Source organism: Lagenorhynchus albirostris, chromosome 7 (assembly GCF_949774975.1).
Source record: "Lagenorhynchus albirostris chromosome 7, mLagAlb1.1, whole genome shotgun sequence".
NCBI lineage: Eukaryota > Metazoa > Chordata > Mammalia > Artiodactyla > Delphinidae > Lagenorhynchus > Lagenorhynchus albirostris.
This window is the reverse complement of record NC_083101.1, coordinates 62,643,781-62,670,376: the sequence shown is the minus strand read 5'-3', so window position 1 is coordinate 62,670,376 and position 26,596 is coordinate 62,643,781. Positions and strand designations below refer to the sequence as shown.

Sequence of the window (26,596 nt, the reverse complement as noted above, 5' to 3'; positions counted from 1 at the left end):
AAAATTTAAGTGCAGTTATTCAATAGTCCTTCCCAGGTGGCAGGATTTTTGTGTCCTCTTTTACCTATACAGGGTTGTGGCTGGTTAATAATCCCAAATCGCCTGAATTGGGCAAAGAAGACCCGCTGTAGAAATAAAATCCTAATTACAGTAGCTAAAATTATATCCAGGTAGATCACATTTCTTCTTCTTTTGAGTTAAGCAGTGACATGGCTCAGCTCTGTCTTTAGGGCTCGATGCTGATCAGTAGGGCCATAAATCAGCTTCCCTGGAGGTCTGATTACAGCTCAAGACTCTCTGGTTAGCTGTGCTTCAGAGAGCTTTTTCCTCCTTCTAGGATGTAGCCAGCCAGCACCCTTCACATTGGTGTCTGTGGTGGGGTTTAGTTTCCTTGTTAAATTCTGGACTTGGCAGAGAAGCCCAGCAGTGCTTAGCTGGTGACTGGGATTCCGGTCTCTGCCTCCTTCTAGATTTTGTTCCATTTGCTGGCAGCTGGGCGCTACCAAGAGCAGCTACATGGAGACTTAGAGAATTTCTACTTAATTAGCTTTACTATTTCTTATATATTACATTTAATAGAATAATATATAACTTAAGCTACAGAACTTTCTCTAATTCATTAATTATGGGATATGTACTATAGATACCTAAACATGTCAAAAATATCTCATCTGCTAATGCAGTGTTTCTGAAAGCATGTTGCTTACAATACTAGTTTTGTCGGCTGTTAATGGGAGTTACTAGATGGGTTCCAAGTTTCAAAGTTTGGAATGTGATAAACTTAAGGAGACAGGTGTTTCTGTTTTCATCACTCAGTAGCTTTGATAGTCACATGTGCACTGTGGATCTCTAAGAAAAGGTTACAGGATGCAGCATTTCTCACATGTCATTGGCCATTTTTTTTTTATTAACTCATTAGACAGAAATTTTGCAGAGCCCATATGAGAGATCCTATTCTAGTATATTTATTTACTCAACTCTCAAACATTAATTATTTTCTGTATTCTGGCTACTGTGCATAGACACCATTATATAATCATTTTCCTCAAGGAATATGAGGTTAGGAGAGTAGACAAACTGACTTCTAAAATCCTCAGTGCATTAAAATATCATACCTGCTGTGAGAGACCCTCATGCAGAGAACATTGAAGCCTTAAATGAAGGAAGAGTTGATCCCTGCTCTCTGAGTGTGGAGGAGTTTCTAGAAAGGTTTCAGAGAAGAGTAGATGTTTGATTTAGTCCTTGAAAAAGGAGATTTCTACCACCTCGTTGAGGCATTGGGAAAGTCGAAAGAGCCAAGGCAGAGAACTGTGAAACATCACTGAAGTTTGTTTGGTGTGGGTGAAGTGTGGCATAATGGCGGGCAAAGGAAGAGTTGAAGCTGAAGGACTGGTAGGTGGGAGACAGCTGCCGGGCGAGTTCTTCGTATGCAGGACACAGGACCTCCCTCAGGACACTCCCTGCCTTAAGCGCCAGTGGCCAGTGGGAGCTGAGGGCAGAGGGGTGACGTGACCAGATGTGTGTTTTACGATCATTCTGGCACAGGTGGATGAATTAGATCGGAAGAGCTGGGAGGTGCTGTAAGAGCTGGGGTTGGAGTACATCTCATTTTACAGTCTGACCCTGTGGATTGCTCACCAGTTCTTAGTTTGCTGAGAGAATGTTGAGTTTTGTGAAATCTTTTCTTTCATCTGTTGAGACAGTCATATGGATTTTTTTGTTTTTTCTGTTATGACGTCGGGATATATCCTTTTTTTAGTGTAGTACAAGATACATAACATGCAGTTGATCACTTTAACCATTTTTAAATGTATATTTCTGTGGCATTAAGCACATCACATTGTTGTGCAACCATCACCACCATCCATCTCCAGAACTTCATCTTCCCTGAGTGAAACTGTACCCATTAATCACTAACTCCCCATTCCCTCCTCTCCCCTATCTCCTGGCATCCTCCCCATTCTCCTCTCTGTCTGTAAATTTTGACTACTCTGGGTACCTTATGTAAATGGAATCGTATGGTATTTGTCCCTTTGTGACTGGCCTATTTCGTAATGTCTTCAAGGTTCATCCATGCTGTAACATGTCAGAATTTCCTTCCTTATTAATAAAAGGCTGAATAATATTCCTGTGTGTGTGTGTTTACACCAAATTTCATTTATCCACTCACCTGTTGTTGGAAACTTAGTTGCTCCTACTTTAGCCGTTGAGTTTTGATTTTAAAAAATATACCAAAATGATTAGGATTTTGGAAAAAAAACAAAGAGTAGAAGGTGAAGTGTCCTTGCTTTCATATCCAGGAATCCATTTATACCTCAATAGTTCGATTTTAACATTAAAATATAAAAGAACTCTTTAATTTGTTTTGTGAGACTAAACCACTTACTTGTGTGAAATTATAACACCATTAGTTTACCAACCAAACTGTAATATAAAAGTGTTAACATATATATGTAATATATATCTTTTAGTTTTACTTTTCTGCTTAGTTTCCATTATTTGAATAATGTACATACCCAAAATGCTTATAGGGCTTTGTCCTTAGCTGTTTGATTTCCTGGGACCCAGTGGAGTTCCTCTGGCATCTTGGAGTGCAAATTCTGTATGCCAAAGCGAGAATATTTCTCTCTTATCTCATTTGACAGGAGATTTCAATATTCTACAATGCCCAGAGTAACTAGATGTAAAGGATAATGAAAAAGGCCTATTTTTAAAATCTCAGTAGAACATTAAAACAATTTAATTAAAGCATTCATTTAAGCTTTTAATGTAAGAAGGTGTTGCCTTTACAACTTGAAGTAACAAAAAGTGTGGTCGCATTTTAGAATATCTAATTGAGACTGGCTTTGTGCTGGTAGGAGTGTGTCATGAAAGGGTCTATCACTGAACACATTTTCATAGAATAGGTCTCTTCTTTATGTGAAGTTGTTTTCAGTTTTCACTTTCTGGGTAATTTGTTTCTTTCCTAGTTATAATCAGAAGAAATTATTAATAAATGATAGGCTTCTCTAAAAGCTTTCATCATCCATTTGCTGTGATTTTAAGAATAACCTGGGTTTTTTAAACTTTGTTAAATTTAGTGGGGGGGATGTTATGTGAAGATATATGCAGTTATGTACATATGCATGTAGTGACCTTTGAAAAATGTAATCGTGATTATTTTTGACACGTCTGTGGTACATTGGCTAATTATGTTGTACTAGGTCTTGAAGGTAAAAAAGTAAGAAGGAAAGGAAGGTGTTACCTTTTCTTCGCTGATGAGGTACAGACACATAGACTCAGGAATTTCTCTGGAACCAGGACTCAAACCTGAGTCTGTCTCTGGTTTTCACAAACCATACAAGGCACGTGAGTCCTTGAGTCACTCAGAGCTGCAGTGGCATTGCTGTAATAACAAGCTTCATTTTGAAGCTGAATTACGATTTGCATTAAGACATTAGAAAGCAATGTAGCTTTGGATTGGAGATGTCTTTTAAATATATTCTGTGAGTTTTCTTTTGTACTTTACTGAGCACTTTGAAAGGAACACTACATGTGCTTTTCTCAAAAAATTCTTTAAACAACCCTGAAAGTGGACATTATCCCCATATTACAGATGAGTAAAATTCAGGTCATTGTGAGGTTAAGTGAGTTGCCCAAAGCCACACTGATTAGAAGTGCTGGAACTCAAATTTGGAACCAGTTTTTCGGTTCTACAGTACATGGTTTGGGCTATGCTACTATACCTCTTTTAGGAAAAAATTGAGAGATCTTATGAGTTACAACCAAAATCTAGTCAGTGGATATTACCTCGAAGTTATTGAAGCCCGAAAATGATCATTTGGTGAAAGGAAAGTACAAGCTGAGCTAACTGATGTCAACCTCTTTGTTCATGTGGTTGACATGACCTGACAGCCTTAATAACTGGTAAAGTCATGAGTTGAATATGCTGTTAAGAATTAATTTAGAGGTCATGTTGACCATAGCTTGTGAAGACTTGTTGCATGTCTGTGGCTTGCTTTATTGCAGAATGCATGGTGCCAATGAGAACAAGATGATGGGTTAGATTCCCAGGATGGGCCACTGAGTTAAGTTGTGTTTTGTAGTCATACATTTTGATTTTGCTATAGTATAGTTGTCTGGTGGGTCTTGGTGGGAAAGATGGCAGCATCAGAGCAAACCAGCGTACCTATGGAAACGTTTCAGAGCCAGCCTCTTTGCTTGTATGAAACCCCCCTTGGATGAAGCAGCGTCTAGACTTGTTTTTTGGTTTATGTAAGCTCCTTAATAACAGCGCACTTAAAAATAGTTTGTATGAATCTCAACAGAATCTTTTAACTACATTTGATTAGTGGTTCATTCCTATCAGAAAATGGTAACTAGGAGCCTGGATGGCCCAAATCCAGGCATGAAATATGAGGTTGGAAACACATTGTAGTCAGGATCATTCTTTAAGAAATATTTGAAATATCATGTCTAATTTGGTACAGTTAAAGTTAATATTCAGAGAGAATTTCTTTCTTTTAAAAATATTATAAAAAACTAAAAACGGACTTCTCTCAAAGTTTTAATAAGAGAGTTATAGCTCTCCTTATATTGTTTAATTATATAATCTTGTTTTGGAAGGAACTTTTAGTACTTGGTTTTAAGTGAATTTATATTATTTTATGTAAAGTTTTCAATTTCAATAGGTCTTATATTTTTGAAGGAATAGAGTGAGGGTAGGGGGAGAACGGAGCATTAATTCAGATGGGTTTGTTGAGAATATTTTTCTGAGGAATTGATATTGAAGAATGAGAGGTTGTTAGCTGTGCAAGAGCTGAAGAAAGGGGGTGTCAGGCAAAGACTCTGAAAAGGGGGACTAGGCATATTTCTGAAAGAAGGCCATGTTGCTGGAACACGGTGGGGCCGTGGGGCAAGGAGGGCATAGCCCAAAGAAGGGTGCATGTCGGGAGGGCCAGGCCAGGAATTCCATATAGACAGGGCCATGTAGGTATGTTGTATATTTGAACAATAGGAAACTGTTAAAGGATTGTTAGCAAAGGGAGTGATGTGATGTGGTTTGTCTTTTTTGAATGGTTGCTCTGTCTGCTATGAGAAGAATGCATTGGCAGGGACAACTTTGGAAGCCAGGAGCCCAGTTATGAGGCTCGTTCAAAAAATGAGGCAGGAGAAGTGCTGGCTTGGTCTAGGTTTAGTATGGATGTGGAGAAAGGTGAATGAATTCAAGATAAGTTTTGGGGATAGAGATGGTGGAACTTGGTGATGGATTAAATATAGGTAGTGAGAGAGAGGTAGGAATCCAGAACAACTCCAACATTTCTGCTTTGAGTAATGGAGAGTAGTATGGTGGTACCATTACCAAAAAGGGGAGGACAAATGGAGAAATAAGGGGAGATGGAGACTAGGGAGTTCAATTTTATACTTACTAGGGTTGTATTTCCTATGAATCATTCAGGGACCATGTCAAGAGGGCAATCAAATATCCAAATCTGGAGCTCATTGAAGTTCACATTTGGAAATAAAGTGGTAATAGATTAATGTTTACATCAGTTTAATTCAACTGACTACTGTATGTTCAGGCACTGTGATAGGCACTGCGGATAAGACTTGAATACAAGCTTCCTGATGTTAGGAATTCTGTTATGCTTTTTTATATCAAGCTACCAGTATAGTACTTAGCACATAGTAAACATATAGTAAATATATACCAAATGAACAAATGGTCTAGAAATAAGGTAATATCAGAGAGTTTCTTAGAGAACTAATTTTCCATTTATAGTCCTGCTCTTTATTCTTTCATATATGTAAGAGATGAACTATTATTATAAAATTGATTTGATACTGTTAAAATGTTCTCCCTGAGAGAGCTTTCTATGTAAGTGGCGACACATCACGTAGCCTAAGCTACATTCACTCCACAGTGTAGACCCTGTTTCATGTCTAATGTATTTAACATGGAGTGTCTTTAGGTATAATTTCACAAACATTTCTAAATTTACTTAAAAAATATTTTTGTTAGAAACTGATGCTTTCCTTTTGATTGTTTTTTTTACTGCTGAAAAAGTTACTCCTATTCTTTTATCTCTGAATCCATAGGGATTACTAAATTCAATTAAAATGAATTTGTAAGTCATGCTTTTTTTTTTTTTTTTTTTTTTTTTTTTTTGTGGTACACGGGCCTCTCACTGTTGTGGTCTCTCCCGTTGCGGAGCACAGGCTCCGGACGTGCAGGCTCAGCGGCCATGGCTCACGGGCCTAGCTGCTCCACAGCATGTGGGATCTTCCTGGACCAGGGCATGAGCCCGTGTCCCCTACATTGGCAGGCGGACTCTCAACCACTGTGCCACCAGGGAAGCCCCGAATGTCGTGCTTTTTTAAAAAAAATTTATTTTATTGAAGTATAGTTGATTACAATGCTGTTACTTTCTGGTGTGCAGCAAAGTGATTCAGTTATACATATATATATTACATTTGCTAATCCCAAACTCCCAATCCATCCCTCCCCTACTCCACCTCTCCCTTGGCAACCACAAGTCTGTTCTCCCTGTGAGTCTGTTTCTGTTTTATAAATAAGTTTATGTCATATTTTAGACTCCACATGTAAGTGATATCATATGGTATATTTGTCTTTCTCTGTCTGACTTACTTCGCTTAGTATGATAGTCTCTAGGTCCACCCATGTTGCTGCAAATGGCATTATTTTGTTCTTTTTTATGTGTGAGTAATATTCCATTGTGCGTGTGTGTGTGTGTGTGTGTGTGTGTGTGTGTGTGTGTTACACCACATCTTTGTCCATTCATCTGTCAATGGATATTTAGGTTGTTTTCATGTCTTGGCTATTGTAAATGGTGCCGTTCTGTATTGTAAATGGGGTGTATGTATCTTTTTGAATTATAGTTTTTTTTCCGGATATATGCCCAGGAGTGGGATTGCTGGATCATATGGCAATTCTGTTTTTGCTTTTTGAGGAACCTCCATACTGTTTTCCATAGTGGCTGCACCAATTTACATTCCCACCATCAGTGTAGGAGGGTTTCATTTTCTCCACACCCTTTCCAGCATTTGTTATCTGTAGACTTTTTAGTGATGGCCATTCTGTGACTGGTGTGAAGTGGTACCTCATTGTAGTTTTGATTTTCATTTCTTTAATAATTAGTGATGTTGATGAGCATCTTTTCATGTGCCTCTTGGCCATCTGTATGTCTTCTTTGGAGAAATGTCTGTTTAGGTCTTCTGCCCATTTTTTGATGGGGTGGTTTGTTTTTTGTTATTGAGTTATATGAGCTGTTTGTATATTTTGGAAATTAAGCCCTTGTCGATCACATCATTTGTAAATATTTTCTCCCAGTCCATAGGTTGACTTTTAGTTTTGTTTATGGTTTCCTTTGCTTTGCAAAAGCTTATAAATTTGATTAGGTCCTATTTGTTTATTTTTGCTTTTGTTTCTATTGCCTTGGGAGACCATGAAAGTCATGCATTTAATGTGTATCCCTCCTTTACCATAGGAATGACAGTAAGTGCTAATAAAGATGGCTTGGGGATGATTGTTCGAAGCATTATTCATGGAGGTGCCATTAGTCGAGATGGTCGGATTGCTGTTGGGGACTGCATCTTGTCTATTAATGAAGAGTCTACTATCAGTTTAACCAATACCCAAGCACGAGCCATGTTGAGAAGGCATTCTCTCATTGGGCCAGACATAAGGTAAGTATCATTTGGATCCTATTTTGGCTTGGGAAATTCAGGAATTTCAATTCATTAATCAGAATTTTTTTCTCAGTACATACTTTTGTTTGATATACAAAAATTATTATATATTTATTTAATATAAATCACTGAAGAATTTGACTATTCCTGAGGAGTTATTGATTGTATTGATTGTAGTCTTTAGGACACTATATCTACAATCAATAACTTCTTAATACTAACAATACTGAAATACAGTTGACCCTTGAACAACACAGGTTTGAACTGCACAGGTCCAAATATACCCAGATCTTTGTCAGTAAATACACAGTCGGCTCTCTCTGGGTTTCACATCCTCGGGGCAGCCACCTTGGATCAAAATTTCCATCTGAGGTTGACTGAACCATGGGTATAGAGGGCCAGCTGTACTCTGCCATTTTATATGTCAGGGACTTGAGCATCCGTGGACTTCGGTATCCATGGCGGCCCCTGGAACCAGTCCCCTGCAGGTACCTAGGGACAGCTATACTTCAAAACGATGTTGCCTTCTATTTTTAATTCTCCAGTGATTTCTGCAAAAATCTTAGATGTGAGAGATACGAAATCTCTTAATAGAGCAGGACAGTCCACTCTTAGGAACTTACAAAGAAGTTTGGATTGGCCTCAGTAGAGCAGATTGTGCACTACCTAATGATCTGTCTGAATCCTCCAAGTCAGCCAGTTCTGTAAGGGCCAAGCACGGTAAAGATTGTACAGAACAGTGTCAGTCTGACCCATAATTTATCCTTTGTTGAACTGCCTCATGATATAAGAGAATTCACCAAAATGTTGATATGGTCTGATGGTATGTCATATAGGCTATTTTGTCAGGAAGTGTTTAAGTTTCTCATCATCCCATAATGTACTAAAAGCATGTCATATATGTGGTTTGTTTCTTAAGTCACTAGACGTTTCTTGAGCCAGCATAAAAATCAGTTAATAACTTTATTGTCACACCTCAGCAGTGTAAAAGCGTTCCTTTTTTTCTCTAGCATTAGTAATTGAATATTTGCATATAAGGGATAAAACAGTAAAATAAGAGTTCAGGGAGAGATTGTTTACTTTAAGTTGATATGATGAATACTAGTATGGGAGACTTTTTTTGTATTAATATTATCTAACTGACTGAATTCTGTATTATTCTTCTGCAAAATACATATCAGTAGAGCTTAGGCAAGAAAACTGTATTTACAACCTGTTTCTCATTTTTCTATCAATAAAAAGCAGAAAAATATATGCTGTTTAGAGTGCATTCTGCTGTCTTATAAAAAGGAGGTTTTATTTTTAGGGCAGAATTTCACTCACGGGCTTTCATATTTTTGCCTGCCTTTTTGACTTTTATTTTATAATGAAACAGATCATCAGATCATGTGACGGTTCCATAATTATCTTATTAATCACGCAAGTACAAGCGAAGATCATTAAAAATGTCAGTGCCTCTACAGTAAATAAAAAGAGAAACGTTAAGTGCTTTCCTCACCACTTGCAGGCTAGTGTCCATTCATTTTGCTTCAAAGATGAATGATAAGGATCTACATGGAGACTCTTTACTGCCGGGGTTTTAGCTTATGTAGTTTTGAAGTACCATAAAATACAGATGGTCTCGTAACTGATCATTTGATTTATTGTGTGATAATGCACGTCTTATGTCATGAGCCCTGATGCAGGTCTCCTGTCCACTTTTTGGCACTGAGCACCAGAATCGGTGCTTGGTTTTAACCTTCCTTCGCTGTTCTAATGTACTGCAGATCTTAAAAAGTGGCCCAAAAATAAGATCATTGTGACATTGATTTAGCGTAAGTCATGTACCTAGTCAACTCTAGAAAAGGTGTCAGGTACATTTTCAGGCTACAAAGCCTTTTTTTCTTTCCTGTTTTGTGGGGGGTTTTTTGGGGAGGGTTGTTTTGATTTGTTTTGTTGTTTGTTTTCCCACCCTCTGATTTAGCACCAGGATTTACCCACTTATGCATTCAGCAGCTTTATTAAGACTGTGAAGAGTATCTAGAGAGCTAGTTTCATAAAAAATTGATTTAGGATTCCAGGAAGCAAAATGTAATGTATCTTACATTAAAAAGAGAAAATAAGAAAAATCCTACAACCTTCCCTCCTCTGGAAATCAGTCAGTCAGTCAGTCTCTTTCTCACATGCTCGCATGCATGCATACACACACTCACAAACACACCCACAAATTACATGGATTTCTCCTCAGGTATCCTATTAAAGCTGTGATTAGGATGGCTATAGTTTTGACTCATTGGGTAAATGATAAAAAGAAATGAGAATCATAGAGTCCTTTTTTAGAAAAATTGTGTCAAGTGGTAAAACAGATAGCCATTTAGATTGACCAGGGCTGAGCAGTGTGTTCCATGCATTTTGCATGGTGTTTTTGGCCATTTCTCCTCCCTGTCACTTGCCTTCATGAAGCAAAAGGTGTAAAATTACCTTGAAAACTCTGTGGGTAATCCTTCTAAATGGAAAGTCTAGTCCTTCCATTACTCTGCATGGAACCATAATGTTAAGTGCTAGTTAAGTGTTGTGGTCATTGCTTTAATCTAGGCTCCATCCATGTCTCTTCCTTCCTCTGGATTTCTTGTTAGGAAGTTAGCTTAATCTGGGCTGGTGGTGGAGGAATGTATTGCAGGGACTTAAAAAAAGGGACTCTAATTGGTTCAGTTATATAACTGATTGGTTTTAGGAAAAGCATTGCTTATTGAGACAACACACTGGCTTCTTTTTTGCCGCTTACGAGAGATGACTAGGAACTTTGTGTATGCGTGTTCGTGCGTGCCTGGGTAGATAATTTGAGTTTCAAGAGTTCAGGAACAGCCAGTGTAAGTTCCAGGTTTCATTATTTTCTATGGAAAACCAGATGTGAAGCCTCACCAGAATGCATCCTGTCTCACTTCACACTCCACCTTGCCAGGAGTGCTTATGTTTCTGTAATAATAGCCAGGGTTTTGCGCTTAGCAGCAGCTGCTTGTAACATCTGCCAGATAATTACCGAGCTGAATCAGAATTCACCTGCCTTAACCTAAAGTGTGGGATGAATTCCTGATCAAGGAATAAAAGATTGATTGCAGTTACATTTTTCTATGCTTGTTAATAATCACTGCTATAGACACCAGTAAAGAGCAGATGCTTTTCTGGGGGAGGTGTAGATAGGAGGGAGGTGGAAAGGGGAAAAAACAACCAGGAGGACCCACTTTTAACTACATATACATGCATCTCACATTCAGCACAAGACATTGACATTTGTTAACACCATTGTAAAAAGATGCTGCGGTGTATGCTTCACATTCTAGATTCTCTGCAGCACCTGCTGACGATCGAGCCCCCTTTTGTGTGTGAGTAATGGTGATTGAAAAGCTCATTATGGCTGCGTGTTACAACTTGTCTGTGAAACCTCTTCATGCTTTTGTAACATCCCGATGTGGGGATAGACCCAGACAGAGATTCAGTGTATATACATTTTGGCTTTTTTTTTTTCTCCTTTATGTAAGAACGTACTTCCAACAGAGCTGTGAGATGGTTACATTTTCACATTGTACTGGTGATTGTGAACTCATTTTAAAATCACATTTTCCTACTACTAAGCTTTCCAGCTCTTTTTTCAGGGAGCGATACTGTCTGCATATGCAGACGCAACCTCTGGATTAATAGCTGTGTCACATTTCAGCATCACTAATGCTATTCTTTTTCTTCCACTCCACATGTAACCTAAGGTTAGTTTGCCTTTAAGAATTTTTAATACAACTCTCAAATAAGCAGTTTCAGTGTGTTTATGCAGTTCATAATGTAGTTTGGTGTTCTGGGTTGGTGTCTGGAGGTTTTGTGTGGCCGTGTGACCAGGCATGTATTATAATTGTTCTGCATGGGCTAATGCATTGTGGGATGCTTGTTCTGATGGCCTTGCTGTCTGTGTTGGGCTAAATATTTATGAAAACTGCTTTCTTTCCTCTTTCTCACTGCTCTAAAATATAAGAAAAATATTTGTAAAGCTCTTCCTCCCCCACCTCTTGGTAAAGGGTAAACACTTTTGAATAAATATAGAGGAGAATTCATTTTCAACAGTGTTTGGGATAGAAACAGCTTTTCCTTCTCAAACCGATTAAAAAATTAAATACTTTTAACTGATTATTCTTATTTTGCCTGTTGTGTTCTAGCTTCTTCTCCTCACCTCTTCCTGGCTTTTTTTCTTAAGGTATTATTTAGGTGAGTTTTAACTTTACTGAACCTTCAGAAATAATACCAATTTTCTTGAATAGGCTTTTCAGGTTTTATTTTTCTTTGTGTAAAGGCAGTCAGTCTTCTTCCCCAACCTAATGTGTTAAACATTTTTGACTCATTATTTTTGAAGGGATAAATGCAAATTTGCTATTCAGTATACTTTTGTAACACTATAGAGAAGGTGTTTTATAGATGAATAAATAAAGTAGCGTCAGAATTAAAATGCAGCTCTCTCACCCAGCCTAGTCCTAAATCCACTGAAACTGTGTTTTTTACTTCCGTTTGATCCTTGAGGTAAAAGTGTCACAAAGTGTCGTAAGGGTCCACGGCTTATGCCAGAATGCTCAGGTGTGGACACGCTGGCTGACACTCTGTTAGAGCACTGTGTTATGTTTGTATTGTGCTTCTTGGCTTACCGTAGTCTCATAAAAAGTGACATCCTTTTTGTGATTGAGGATATGGACATTCACTGGTGGTGATTTACCCTACCAGAACACTCTGGAGAAGCAGCAGAACTGTGTCCTCTGACTCTAAACCTAAGCGACCTCACAGAGTGAATGCTTTTTTATGGAAATCACCAGTATGTCTGAAATTATATATCTTCCTCACTCAATAAATTATGCCATTGGTATAATTCTTATTTTATTATAACATGGAAGACAATCCTTTTTCTTTGCCCTTTAGTGCTAGGGTTTTTTTGTTTGTTTGTTTTTGTTTTTGCGGTACACGGGCCTCTCCCTGTTGTGGCCTCTCCCGTTGCAGAGCACAGGCTCTGGACACGCAGGCTCAGCGGCCGTGGCTTACGGGCCCAGCCACTCCGCGGCATGTGGGATCTTCCCAGACCGGGCATGAACCCGCGTCCCCTGCATCGGCAGGCAGACTCTCAACCACTGTGCCGCCAGGGAAGCCCAGTGCTAGGGTTTTGATACTTATTGTCTTCATGGGTAAGCTATGGTTAGCCAGTTTAATAGTCTTCATGATTTTTGTGAGGACTTTTTAAATTGTCTTTTTGATTGTTGATGCATACTTTTGTGTCTTTGTACAAATATGCTGAACCGATTTCAAATGCATTCTTTCTCTTGCCTTACTGTTCATTAATTTGAGGATCTCGGAACAGACTACTTAAACAAGTCAATCAGTTGTGTAGCCTGATAGGACAGCAGTAAACTTAAATTTTCAAATGTCAGTTTCTAAGCATTATAGCTGTAATAAGCATCTTACTCTGTGCCTTCCACATTATAGGCATTCAGCCAGCACTTGTTGAATTAGTAAGAGACCATTCAGGTGTACACAGTAGGCTTTTCTCTGAAACCAAAATGAACATATAAGAAGTTGCTACAAATTAGTAACAGAGTCTTTCCATAAACTTATAATGGTTTAACTTCAGACTTGAGAGTTAATAATTTAATAAAGCTAGGATATGATTATTGATAATGCTTGTTAATGTCCAAAATTAATTGTGTATTACGGGAGAATGTAAAGTAATTTGGTATACCCAATGTTTTAATAGAGTTCACCTCATTTGTTTCTGCTAAGGAACCCAAAAATCTTTCGACAAAATAATGTTATTACTGACAGTTATTTTTCTAAGGATTTATAGATTCCTTTAATTTCAAAAAATTCCTGTTAGTGTTCTCATCTGGAAATAGATATTATGCTATTTTCCTCCCCCATATAATTATTGGTAAACACATAGTTTATCAGCAGTGTTTAAAATTTTAATTTCTGTTGTTATTCTTGCCTATAGGATACTTTATCCTTTTGAAGTTTGGATTTTCTACTGAGTTAAGCCAATTTAAATGAGTTCTGTGAAAAAGTAGAGGTGAAGGGACAATATAATTTTATTTTATATTTTGGAAGATTCCCCTAACAGGCAAAACTTTGCTTCCCTTTGCTTTCATGGATTGTGTCTTGTTCCAGAATTACTTATGTGCCTGCAGATCATTTAGAAGAGTTCAAGATCAGTTTGGGACAACAATCTGGAGGAATAATGGCACTGGATATTTTTTCTTCCTACACTGGCAGGTAAGTGAATGAATGATACAGCAAGTTAGAAAGAAGAGTTTTGACTCTCCAGAGTCAGAGAGTAGTAGAAATGAAAAAGACTGAATTCCTTTTCTGTCTTTCAAGATTTTAAAAAATATTCAGCCCTTTCCCCCATATTACTTAAGGAGTGATCATATATTGTGGAAAATTTGGAAAAAACTGTGAAAAATCAAATCAAGAAATTAAAACATCTTTAGTTGTACCACTCAATATAGCACTTTCATCATACTGAGTTTTGGGAATTTACCCCAGATATGAGTATGATTTCATTAACTCCCTGGAACCTACAATTTGTATGGTATTGTATCACTTTTCCTCTTTCATAAGCAAACATTTTCAGAAATTTTATTTCTTTATTAACGTACATAAAGATTCAGAAACATTTTCAATAGTTATGTTTTTACTGTTTTGGAGAACGTTGAGCTGAATGTCTTTGTATATATGCATGTTAGGAAATAGTGTATATGGCTTTTTAAAGCCTTTTGATATGCAGTGTATTAAGAACCTTTAAATAATACAGGAGAAGTAGTCCCCTCCACCCCCCATTAGGAAAGGCAGAAACTAGGTTTTGATGATGATGCTGAGTTCAGCACAGGGAGAGAAATAATGTCATACTGCTTTTCCGGGAAGAATGAACCACTTTACACTTCCAGCTGGGGGCCTGTTTTTTTTCAGTTGCATTAGCAACTGAGTAACAGATTTCTCTTTAAGCATGCTGTAGAGAAAAATGGCTTTGCAAACATTCTGAGGTTTGCTCACAAAATTTCTAACATCCCAGGGCACCCTGGTGTCCAGTGACTTTGCAGGCATCACGATATCACATTGCTCTTTCCGTTACAAATTGCACATGGCTGCAGCTATCCAAAAGTGTCAGGGAAGGAAAGGTGTGTTATGTGTTTAATAAAAGCAAAGAATGTCATGGCCCTTAGGGCCTCTTGAATTTTATGGGAAAAGGAGTATTCATTCCACCCTGCACAAAACTCAGCCATACTCCTGTCTAGAATTTCCATCTCGGGGTTAATGACATGAATTGATTACAGCTATCTGGTACTTCCTATTAAAGTGGTAAAATCAGTAATTCCAGTGTCCTCTGAAATATCATTTCAGATGGCTTAATTAAAGAATATGCCAAGATAACATGGTATTCTTACTAAGTCCTGAGGCCTTAAAAGCACTCAAAAATTTACTATTGGAGCAAAAGAGCCACTTTCAGCACTGTGCTTCCCTCACAGCACAGAAGGGAGAAGGGCCTGGATTGTACAATGCTGTGACTAGCTGCTTCCCTGCAGAAAAAGTATATTTGCTATTAATGTAAGGGTGCTCAAAACAAAATGGTCTTTGTCCTACACAGGAGGAATCTGCACCGGAGAGGTTAAGTTACTTGCCCAAGTTTCATAGCTAATAAGTGGCAGAGTCAAGGTTAGATGCATGCAGTCAGGCTCCATGTTCTTAACCATTGGATCCAAAAAAGAATTGCACAAGCCCAGTATAAAAATATGGGGCAGCATAGCATGGAGGTTGAGAGTTCAGGTTTTGTAATAAGATGGCCTCAATTCAAGTCTCACCTCTGCTCCTTCACTGTGTGACTTTGTGCCAATTTCTGGCACCTTAATGCACATGAAAGAGAGTTATTATAGTTGACAGAAATTTCGTTGATATTCAATAGCAAACATGAGTGCAAAATTCATTCTTGGCTGAGTGAGTGCTGGGGAACAGAACCGGTCCATTCTGCTCTTTGGAGCACATGATCCAAGACCCATAAACCCCAGCCTAAGATGGATAAAGAATAATCAGCACATTTACAGGAGCATATCTGAGTTAGTGAAATGATTTGAGATTGGAGAATCATTTGAAGAGAATGGGGTTTTTGTATCAGAAGACTCAGGATATTCATCATCTTATAGCTCAAAGGGCAGGAGCATGTGATGTAGTGTGTGTGCTTGGGTCTGAGCAGCTCCCCCAGCTTGGGCTTTAGGGGTAAGAACTGAATATTTTAGGTACTCTTTCAAAGTTCTCACTCCTGTCTGTGTTCCTTACCTGCTTTTCCTATCATATTCTCTCCAGTGGTGTTTCCAGAGGGTTAGGCCTTGTATCTGCTTTGCATCTTACGAATTGAGCTTCACTCAGACTAGTTCTCAGTCAGCTACTTAACATCGTTTGGAAAATCCTTCTTTGGATCTGTTCTCAACCATCGTGTCCCACTGTCGGGCTTAGGCTCTGGGGACCCCAGCCTCATTTAGAGTCTCCTTTCTCATTTTACACAGAGGGGGAATTTAGTCACACAACTGATGGGTAGGAACCACAGGCAGGTGGATTTCCTTTTAACAGATGAAAAACAAAAATCTAACATTCAGGTCAGAGAAAGAATGAGACGTTCAGGGAGAGCCTGGACAAATTATTGGGCAGAAATGTTGGGAAACATTCAAACACAGTCGGATTATTGGATTAGATGACTTCTCATCTCAAAGTCTGAAGATGATATAATTTGATAGAACTACATCTGTTCGGATATACTACTGTGTATCACTAAGGTGTATTTTCATGTTCATGCTGAGTAGAATCAAATTCATTATTCCTGTCAGGGGAGAATGGATATAATCTGAACATATACTGTCTTGAGATTTTTTCAATTTCTATAAAAATCAACTGCAAACATTTATTGAATTAGAGTTTTTAAAGCCTTCTCTATTTTCAAAAGAACATGTTGGCATGTTTCTTTAGAAATCCATTTTTTACTAACAGCGTAAGGCCACACCGTAATTGATTTAACCATTCTCTATGGCCCTTACAATGCCATTTGTTGATGCAAAGTGTTCCTTTGGGAAAACAAAATGTTTCTTGACAAGGTTATTATTTTATGGTTTTATTTATAGTCAGTTAACAGATTGGACACATTTTGCTGTATGCCTGGCATTTGGCAAAATCTGAATTCCTACAGAAATTGAAAACTGACCTTGAACACAAGCGTACTGCAAACTGCTTCCTGTAAGGAGAATTCTGTGTCTGGCTCCTTTGGATGGGCTGAGCTGGACCATAAGCATTTTCCATCTGTCTTCAAAAGTTGAAGGGAAAGCATTGGTCCATCCTGAGGAAGCAGAGATGCTACATTCCTGGTGTACTTGATGATAAGCTCTTTCAGGCCAGGGATCGATCAGGGCTTTGCAAGCTTATAACCCACATGGTGCCTCCCCTTTCTTGCGTATGGTAAGCATTTAAGAAATAACTTGTTGGGCTTCCCTGGTGGCGCAGTGATTGAGAGTCCTCCTGCCGATGCAGGGGACGTGCGTTCGTGCCCTGGTTCGTGCCGTGGAGCGGCTGGGCCCATGGGCCATGGCCGCTGAGCCTGCGCGTCCGGGGCCTGTGCTCCGCGACGGGAGAGGCCACAACGGTGAGAGGCCCGCGTACCACAAAAAAAAAAAAACCCAAAAAACTTGTTGAATAGTTCTCTTTAAAATTCTGGCATTTTCCCTTTCTTTTCATGCCTTTCCTTTCTTTGTCCGTGTTTCATTAGGAAAGAGACAGACTAGACAAGATTCTTTGTGTTCTGCTGTATCTCCAGACTCAGTTATAGTAGATTGATTCTAATATAAGGCTTTTATGTGAAATGAAATACGGGTTTTATTTTTCCCCTTAATGTAAATTATTATCTACTTATTAGTTAAGTATGGTGAAAATATAAAGCAGTTCTGCATTTTTAGCCAAACCAACAGTAAAGTACATACAAGACAACCTTGCATGGCTTTACTAGGATTTGGGAGTACTCACTGTGTAACTCTTTAACAGAGACATTCCAGAGCTACCAGAGCGAGAAGAAGGAGAGGGGGAAGAAAGTGAACTTCAAAATGCAACATACAGCAGTTGGAATCAATCCAGGCGGTAAGAACTATTTCTGTCTTCCACCTACTCGGTGTTTAAAGATAGGGAGGGGTGGTTTCAAGTATTGGATTACAACTTGCTACTGTGACTTTGAGCAAGTAGTTTAATATCCCTTACCCTCCATTTCTACATGGGCACAGTGGAGAAGATAATTTGTATCACACAGGGTTAAAACTAACATGTATTTGAGGATTTGACACATAGTAGGGACTAAATAAAGTAAAGAAAATTAGGCATAGGTAGTTGGAATATTTTTTGTAGAGTTGATCTTAGGTAAACCACCAAATGTTAACTTGAAATTTTTCTAGCATTTGTAGAAACTAGATATTCAAGCATATATATTCAAAATGTGTGTGTAAGTATCTTATCATAGGCTACAGTTATTCTAACCCATGCTCTTTCTAGAATGAATCTCATATATAATAGAAAAGACGACTTCCCTAAATCTGCTTGGATATACTACTGTGTATCACCAGGGTGTATTTTCATGTTCCTGCTGAGTAGAATCAGATTCAGTCTAATAGGAATTTTTTGAATCCCGATTATGGACCCAGATGAGAGGCAGGTGATTTTGTGAAAAACAGGGAAGTATAAGGCATAAATACTGCCTTTAAGGAAGTTATTATGCATTTGGGGAGGCAAGATATAGAGACGCACAAAGTAATTAAAGAAAAATGTAAGGTATTTTGCATTAAGTGTAAAATATAAGTAATCGTTGGGTACTTTCTCTAAACAGATTTAAAAGTGACCATCACAAAGGTGCCTTTTACATAGTAAATACTTAATATTTATTCTACAATGAATAAATAAAATTCGAGAGAGAGAAAAATTTCTACTCTGCAGATGTGTAGTACAGTTTGATGAGTTTCCTTGCTCACCAATGAGCTTGAGGCTACAGCCATCACATGTAAGCATTCTCTAGGTCAAATCCTGTTCAAAGTATAGGAAACCTTTTATGTTGCTTTCACGAAAGACAGTAAGCATTTTCAGCCATCTAAAATGACTTTTTGATTTGAATTTTTAAAAAACTGTTTAGACTGCTTAGAGAAATTAAGGTCTTTCTACATTATTACCCACATTGAGAATATAAGTGGTAGATCTGTGGCAGAAAAAATATTATAAGATACTAAGTTTCTTGTTTATTTGAAGAAAGAGGCAGAAGTAAGTTAGATAGAATTATAAATATTAGATGAAATTATATATCTATCTTTATGTATATATACACACAGTGGAATGTTACTAAGCCATAAAAATTATGAAATTCTGCCATTTGCAGCAACATGGATGGACCTAGAGAATATTATGCTTAGTGAAATAAATCAGATAGAGAAAGACAAATACTGTATTATATCACTTATATGTGGGATCTAAAAAATAAAACAAACAAATGTATATGCAAAACAGAAACAGACTAACAGATATAGAAAACAAACTAGTGGTTACCAAAGGGGAGAGGGAAGGCTGCAGGGACAAATTAGGGGTAAGAGATTAAGAGATATAAACTACTATGTATAAAATAGATAAGCAACAAGGATATACTGTATGGCACAGGGAACTATAGCCATTATCTTGTAATAACTTTCAATGGAGTATAATCTGTAAAGATACTGAATCACTATGCTGTACCCCTGACATTAATATATGTTAAAGCAACTGTACTTCACTTAAGAAACATTTTTGAAATAATTAAATTTTTAATTTAAAAATAAATAATAGAACCTTTTAAATTTGGGGGAGAATTCAATATCATAATGCATGTAAAGTCCTTAGTACAGTGCCCAGTACAGAGTGAGCACTCAGTGTCGGTCTTATCAGCATCTTCATCATCATTACTCATAACAACGAAAATAAAGCATTGAACACAGGAATCATTATGAAATTTTCTTATGAGAAGGGTGTAACTTATGGACCAGAAGATTTTTATACTTTTAGCCTCGATTTTAGCCTTCACGTCAGCCTAAGAGGTGTCTCTAAAGGCAGTAACTAATTTACAGAGAGGATATGTCTGCTTCCATAAATCGTAAAGAAGATACTCTGCCCTCCCTAACCTACATAGAAGCACTAAGGTATTTTGGGGGGAAAGTTCATAGAAGTTCATGAGGAAGCTTACCAAAAGAGCCAGAGCTTTTAGTAGATGAGGAACAAGTGTTATGAATATGCTTTACAACATTGGAAACCTGCTAGGACATTTTTTCATGCAGTCAAGAAAAATTTACTTTGTGTGGAAATAGAGAATACTTTTTAGCGAAGCGTAAATTTTAAGATTGTAAATAATCTGTGTTACACTTTTGTGTGATTTTCATGTACAGGATTGTATCATACTGTATGTATCATTTTCCAGCTTACTTTCCTCTCAAACCAGTGTCTTGGAGATCTATCATGTTGATACTTAAATATCTAATTCATTCAGTTTATTTGTTGCAGTGCATTTCAGTATATGAATATACCACAGTTTATTCTCATTGATATTTGAGTAGTTAATTATTATTATAATTCTGTGTAGTAACTATATCTTATTTTCTTATATGTATGGATGAGAATTTATCTAGGTGTATATCCCAAAGTGGAATTGCTGGCTTATAGATTTAACTGTATTATTTACTAGAAGTTGTCAAATTGCTTTTTAAATTGACTATACCAATTTTTTACTTTTATTTCCAATATATAAGAGTTTCCTTTTCCCCACATCTTTGTTACCACATCATATGATCATTTAAAAACTGTTTTTGTCAACCTGATGGGTAGAAAATGGTAAGTTATCTTAGTAAACAATGTGTAGGTATAACAGGATTGAGGAGCTGGGGTACATTTGCTCATTTGTCGTATGAATTGAATATTATACCTTGTTGACATTACTTCAGTAATCGTAATTATAATCATCATAATAAGAGTAATCAGGGATTTATTGATTGCTTAGTATGTCCCAAAGCTTTGTGTTGCACGTTACATGTATTCATGAATGTAATCCTCACCGGAGCTCTCTGATGTCGAGACTCTTGTTGGATCCGTTTCCCAGCTGAGGAAAGTAAAAGAGAGACTAAAGAAGTTGCAGAGGGTCACACAGTTGTTAAGGAGCCTAAGGGCAGGACTTGAGTCCAGGAGCTCTTGGTTCTAAGTTCAAGCAGCCTGGCCTCAGAGCTCTGTACTACCTTTGCTTTTCTGAATTTCACTCTTTTTTAAACCTGTGTTCCCCAGAAAGGCTGCCGTTTTTCTGTAAAACCAGCTCTGCACATGTTCTGTAAAGTTTTTCTTTTATAGGTCTCTTTTTTTTTCTTTCCACGGAACGTTTACCATGTTCTGCTCCGTGAATCCTGAGTCTGGTTCCTCAGTGCTGGGGTCCTTTTGGCAGCTCTGGCTTTGGTTATCTGCTCTGATGTTTTGAGGAGTTACAGCCTTTCCTCTGAGGAGTGGATCTGAAACCACTTTACTGTCTGTGCCACATCCTGAGGAAGCACAAGGTGCTGGTACCCAAAGGCAGTTTAACCTCTCTGTGCCTCTTCCCTTTGTAAACTGGGGCTGACAAGAGTATCCACCTCATAGGAGTGATTTGAGAATTAAATCAAAGTGTATGGAACTCACTTAGAGAACAACGCTGAGCACATGATAAGCCCTTAATAAGTGTTTGCTGTGCTGCTCTTTTTAGTATTCGGGGAATCATAAGAGCCAATCTCTAGTTTACACCAACCACAAAGAGCCCTAGGAGACATTTTCTTTCATTCTTTCTTTTATTTTTTTTTTTACATTTTTAAAAGAAGAGATGGGCTTCCCTGGTGGCGCAGTGGTTGAGAGTCTTCCTGCTGATGCAGGGGACACGGGTTCGTGCCCCGGTCCGGGAAGATCCCACATGCCGCGGAGCGGCTGGGCCCGTGAGCCATGGCCGCTGAGCCTGCGCGTCCGGAGCCTGTGCTCCGTAACGGGAGAGGCCCGCGTACCGCAAAAAAAAAAAAAAAGAGCGAGGAAGCCCCATCTATGTATTTTGGATTCTTAAATATTAAACACAATGGCTAACTCGGCTGACTTTAATACTTTGCCCTTTTACCTTAGGAAATGGAAGAAGTTGGTTCTTGTCTTTCCCAGAATTCCTAGAATGAAAGAAAATGATGAATAGGATTTTAACTAGTTTAAGCTATTCTCACAGATTTGTTAAGATCAAGAATCATGGTGAGATCCTTTTAGACTAAACAGTAGATCTCTAGGATCTTAGATTTCTAATAAAGAAAAAAGTGCTGACCAAAGAAAATGTGGGTTTCATCATCTACCTTCATGTGACTAGTTGCCTGCCCTCTCACTCCACCTGTAGTACTCTTTTATCCCAGTCTTTTCTTACTGTGACCTCCCTCATTGCACAGGAGTCCTACCTCCATCCTTTCGTTTCCTCTGGGAGCACCTCAAATGTCAAGTTTGAGGGCATGCTGGACCGTGCTTTCTTCATTTATCTGATGTCCAGTGTCAGCTGACTCCCTTCCTGCAGCTGGGAGTAGACTGTACAGTCTCATTACCTATCTCAGAGCTTTCTACTCAGTAGCTCTGTTTGCTTCCAGTCACCTGAGCTGCTCCTTCATCTTGGCCAGACACCTCGCTGCAAATCACCTTATGCTTATATCCCGCCTTTTCAAAAGACACGTATTTTCAACTCATCCATAACTCTGACAGCTATTTGCAATTATCAGATAAGAGTTCATGTGGTTATTATGTGGGTAGAGGAAGTACATTCAGGACACAGGCAGTAGCAAGCGCCATGGCCCGAAGGCGGGAGAGCATGTCTGATGAACCTAAGGAACGGCAAGATGATATTGTAGCTGGGTTGGAGAGAGGAAAGTGGAGAGCTGTGAGGGATGCATTTAGAAGGTGGTGATGGGATCAGGTCACGGAGGATCTTGTTAGCGCTGCTAACAAGAACTGCTCTTCTTGCGCTGTTAGTTTCTAGATCTGTGTTGGCAAGACAGACTTCTACAGAGGTAGGCTTCTGAAACAGTGCATGCAGAAATGTTCTCTCTCTTGATTGGGTTGCTAAGCTTAGAAGGTACCATCTGTTTGAGGGTAGCTGAATTTTTTGATGTCTGCAGTATTAGAGCTTCTGGAAAATGGTCCTTTTACATTCATCGGTGCCCCAGCCTGGAGTATGAGTCCAATATTAACCTGTAACAAATCAGCTTCAGAAATACATTAGTATTTATCAGCCCCTATAAAACAGATAATTGGAAGAGTATTTAAAATGATCTTGTTTTACTACTAGTAAAACCTTAATAAATTGAGCAAATAATATTTGCAGAAATTAACATACGTAACATTTTATTCCTTTGAATTAAAAAAAAAGTGTTTCCTATTATAATTTCTGAATCATTTTTTAGTGTGTTAGGTCAGTGGCATTAAGTGTGTTTACATTGCTCTGTAACCATCACCACCATCCATCTCCGGAACTTTCTTCATCTTGCAAAATTGAAACTCTGTACCCATTAAATAGTAACTCCATCCCCCCACCCCATGCATCTTCTAGCAGCTGCCATTCTATTTTATGTCTCTATGGATTTAACTACTCTAGGTACATCATATAAGTAGAATCATACAGGATTTGTCCTTTATTTCACTTGGCTAGCTTATTTCATTTAGCATAACGTTCTCAAAGTTGATCTATGTCCTAGCATGTGTCAGAATTTCCTTCCTTTTTAAGGCTGAATAATGTTACTTTGTATTTATATACTGTTTTGTTTATTCATTCATCTGTCCATGGACACTTGGGTTGCTTCCACCTTTCGGCTGTTGTGAATAATATTTCTATGAACATGGCTGTACATGTATGTTTTCAGAACCTTGCTTTGAATTCTTGTGGGTATATACCCAGGAATGGAATTGCCGGATCATATGGTAATTTTATTTTTAATTTTTTGAGGAACTTCCATACTTTTTTCCATAGCAGCTGCAACATTTCACATCACTACCAACAGTGTACAAGGGTTCTAATTTCTCCATAATTTCTAAAATTTTTCCCTGCCAACGCTTATTTTCTGGGTTTCTTTTTTTTTTTTTTTTTTTTGATAGTAGCCATCCTACTGAGTGTGAGGTGGTATTTCATAGTACTTTTGATTTACCTAATGTTAGTGATGTTGAGCATCTTTTTATGTGCTTATGGGACATTGGTATATCATCCCTAGAGAAATATCTAGTCAAGTCCTTTGCCCAATTTTTGATGTTTGTTTTCTTCTGTTGTTGAGTTTTAGGGGTTCTCTAGATATTCTGGATGTTCATCCCTTATTAGATGTGTGATTTGCAAATATTTTTCCCATTTTGTGGGTTGCCATTTTACTTTTTTGATGAACAAAAGCTTTTACTTTTATTGAAGTCCGGTTTGTCTGTTTTTGGATTTGTTGCCTTGTACCTTTGGTGTCATAGCCAAGAAATCATTGCCAAACCCAATATTATGAGGGTTTGCCCCTATACTTTCTTATAAGAGTTTAAAATTTCATTTATTTTTTATAGGGTTGAACTTTGGCGAGAACCAAGCAAATCCTTGGGCATCAGCATTGTTGGTGGACGAGGGATGGGGAGTCGTCTAAGCAACGGTGAAGTGATGAGGGGCATTTTCATCAAACATGTTCTTGAAGATAGTCCAGCTGGCAAAAATGGAACCTTGAAACCTGGAGATAGAATAGTAGAGGTACCCTCCAGTGAGCTTTCTGTGCTAAAACTATTCACCTGGGCCGTCCTCTTTACCAAGGGAGTCATCATCTTTACACTGACCCAATATTAGAGTAAAATGTGTTTGCTGTTAAAGCATTTCTTTCTTATTTGTTTGTTTTTGTCCATAATTTTTCTCTTCAGTATATGATGACAGATTATATATCTCGATGTAGAGATGGGTGTTTGGGGGTATAATCAACTTTTTAAAAAAACACTGGCACTAAGATAAAATAATTAAGTTCAGTTTAAAGAACAAAGCAAATTTCTTGGGGAAATCATTGAATCGTTTAAAAGTATACGTACACACACAGAATGTGTACATCATAATTAATCCCTTAAATGAGATTTTATTTCTAGAAATACTTAAATGTTGTTGGATGAGATTTTTTAAAGTGAGTCTTTTTAGTAAAATTTTTATGCTAAGATCCTATTGCCTTTTATATAAATGTCTCCCCCACCACCCCTGCCAATCCAAGCGTGGCTTTTCCTCCATCTCAGTGCTGTGCCCATTCCCCATCCATCACTAAGGGCTGTGTGTGTGTGTGTGTGTGTATGTGTGTGTGCACGTGTGAGTTGGTACGTACACACATGTGTACGCATGTGTGAGTACTTTGTTATGTGTGAGAGAGAAGCGTTTGGTCAAACTGTACCTAATCCCTTAATTCAAAGCTAGGTTTAATATTTTAAATTAACTCTTCTCGCACGAGTCACTCATCATTTACTCAACAAATATTCCTGGAGAAGCTGTTGCATTCCAGGTGCTGTAACAGACTTTGGGCATCCCACAGTAAATAAAACACTGTGCCTGCCTGTCAAGTGGGACAGACTTGACAAGTGATCAAGTCACTTCAGAACAGTGTGATGAATTATTTGATCAGCATAAGCATAGTTTTAGTTTAGGTTAGAGGAAGGGGTAGCTGAACCCAGGTTTGCTGAGTTTCCAGGATTTAGAAGACTAAAAGAGACAACTTCCAAATAGAAACCGATCACTTTGTTATTATAACAACCATTATTTTTACTTTGTACAAGTGATTGTATCTCATTTTCTAAATCCATATAACTTAGGCACTAAAATGCCTTAATTGTGTAGAAGAAAGTTATCCATATCAGTCACAACTTTGAAATGAACATTTTGGGCATTGATCGATTTATTCCTTTATTGATTGTCTCTGAGAGTTGAAGAAGGAAGAAGATTGAGACTTGAGAGAAAGCAAGGGCCATGTCTGGTGTTTTGTTTTTTTTTCTTCTGACCATTTATAAGGAAGAATGATGGGCTTTTTTTTCTCTCTTCCTGCATCTTTACTTTTCATTAGATGATACCTTAGCCCCCTGTTAAAGGATTCTTTTTTAGTTATAGTACTACATAAAATTTCTAATTTAAGATTATCACAAGGCAGTTTATTTTATAGATACTTCACTATTGAATACCTTTGACCTAAGTAGAAAAAAGTAAGAAATGTTTATAAATTATTTCAAGAAAAGATTAATCATAGTTTTCACCAAAATGTTTGCTTCAGTGTATTAAGAGAGTTAAAACATCCCTTTCAAATTGAAAAGAAAGGATTTTTGCGTGTGGTAAAATACTGCTAAGCAACAGTTTGTTGAATATTGTTACGTGCAAGGGCTTTTTGCTGTAAATAAGGAGCCTTAGGCCTCTGTAATCCTGGGGATTCTAGAACATGTCTCTGCTAAGAGTTTCTGAAAATGTATGTAAATTAGAGACCTGAGAAGTATTCCATTCTAAGTATAGAGTTTTTTGGACTTGGGCAAAGATATTTAATGTCCTGTTAAATTTTCCCACTAATGGAATATATAGTAAACATATATACTTTTATTTTACAGAAAGTTAGAAGCCATTTTTTTTTTTTTTTTTTTTTTTGCGGTACGTGGGGCTCTCACTGCTGTGGCCTCTCCCGTTGCGGAGCACAGGCTCCGGACACGCAGGCTCAGCAGCCATGGCTCACGGGCCCAGCCGCTCCGCGGCATGTGGGATCTTCCCGGACCGGGGCATGAACCCGTGTCCCCTGCATCGGCAGGCGGACTCTCAACCACTGCGCCACCA

The 26,596-nt window shown here is 38.0% G+C and overlaps 1 protein-coding gene across 1 annotated transcript in view; it reads left to right on the top strand.

The window, feature by feature from the left end:
* The window catches only part of MPDZ (multiple PDZ domain crumbs cell polarity complex component), a 168,394-nt gene that overhangs the window by 102,307 nt on the left and 39,491 nt on the right, over positions 1 to 26,596 (top strand). The window contains exons 22-25 of the mRNA XM_060155075.1: positions 7,488 to 7,686; positions 13,855 to 13,959; positions 17,764 to 17,856; positions 24,334 to 24,511. Coding sequence (XP_060011058.1) covers positions 7,488 to 7,686; positions 13,855 to 13,959; positions 17,764 to 17,856; positions 24,334 to 24,511 — 575 coding nt within the window. The remainder of the gene's footprint in view (positions 1 to 7,487; positions 7,687 to 13,854; positions 13,960 to 17,763; positions 17,857 to 24,333; positions 24,512 to 26,596) is intronic.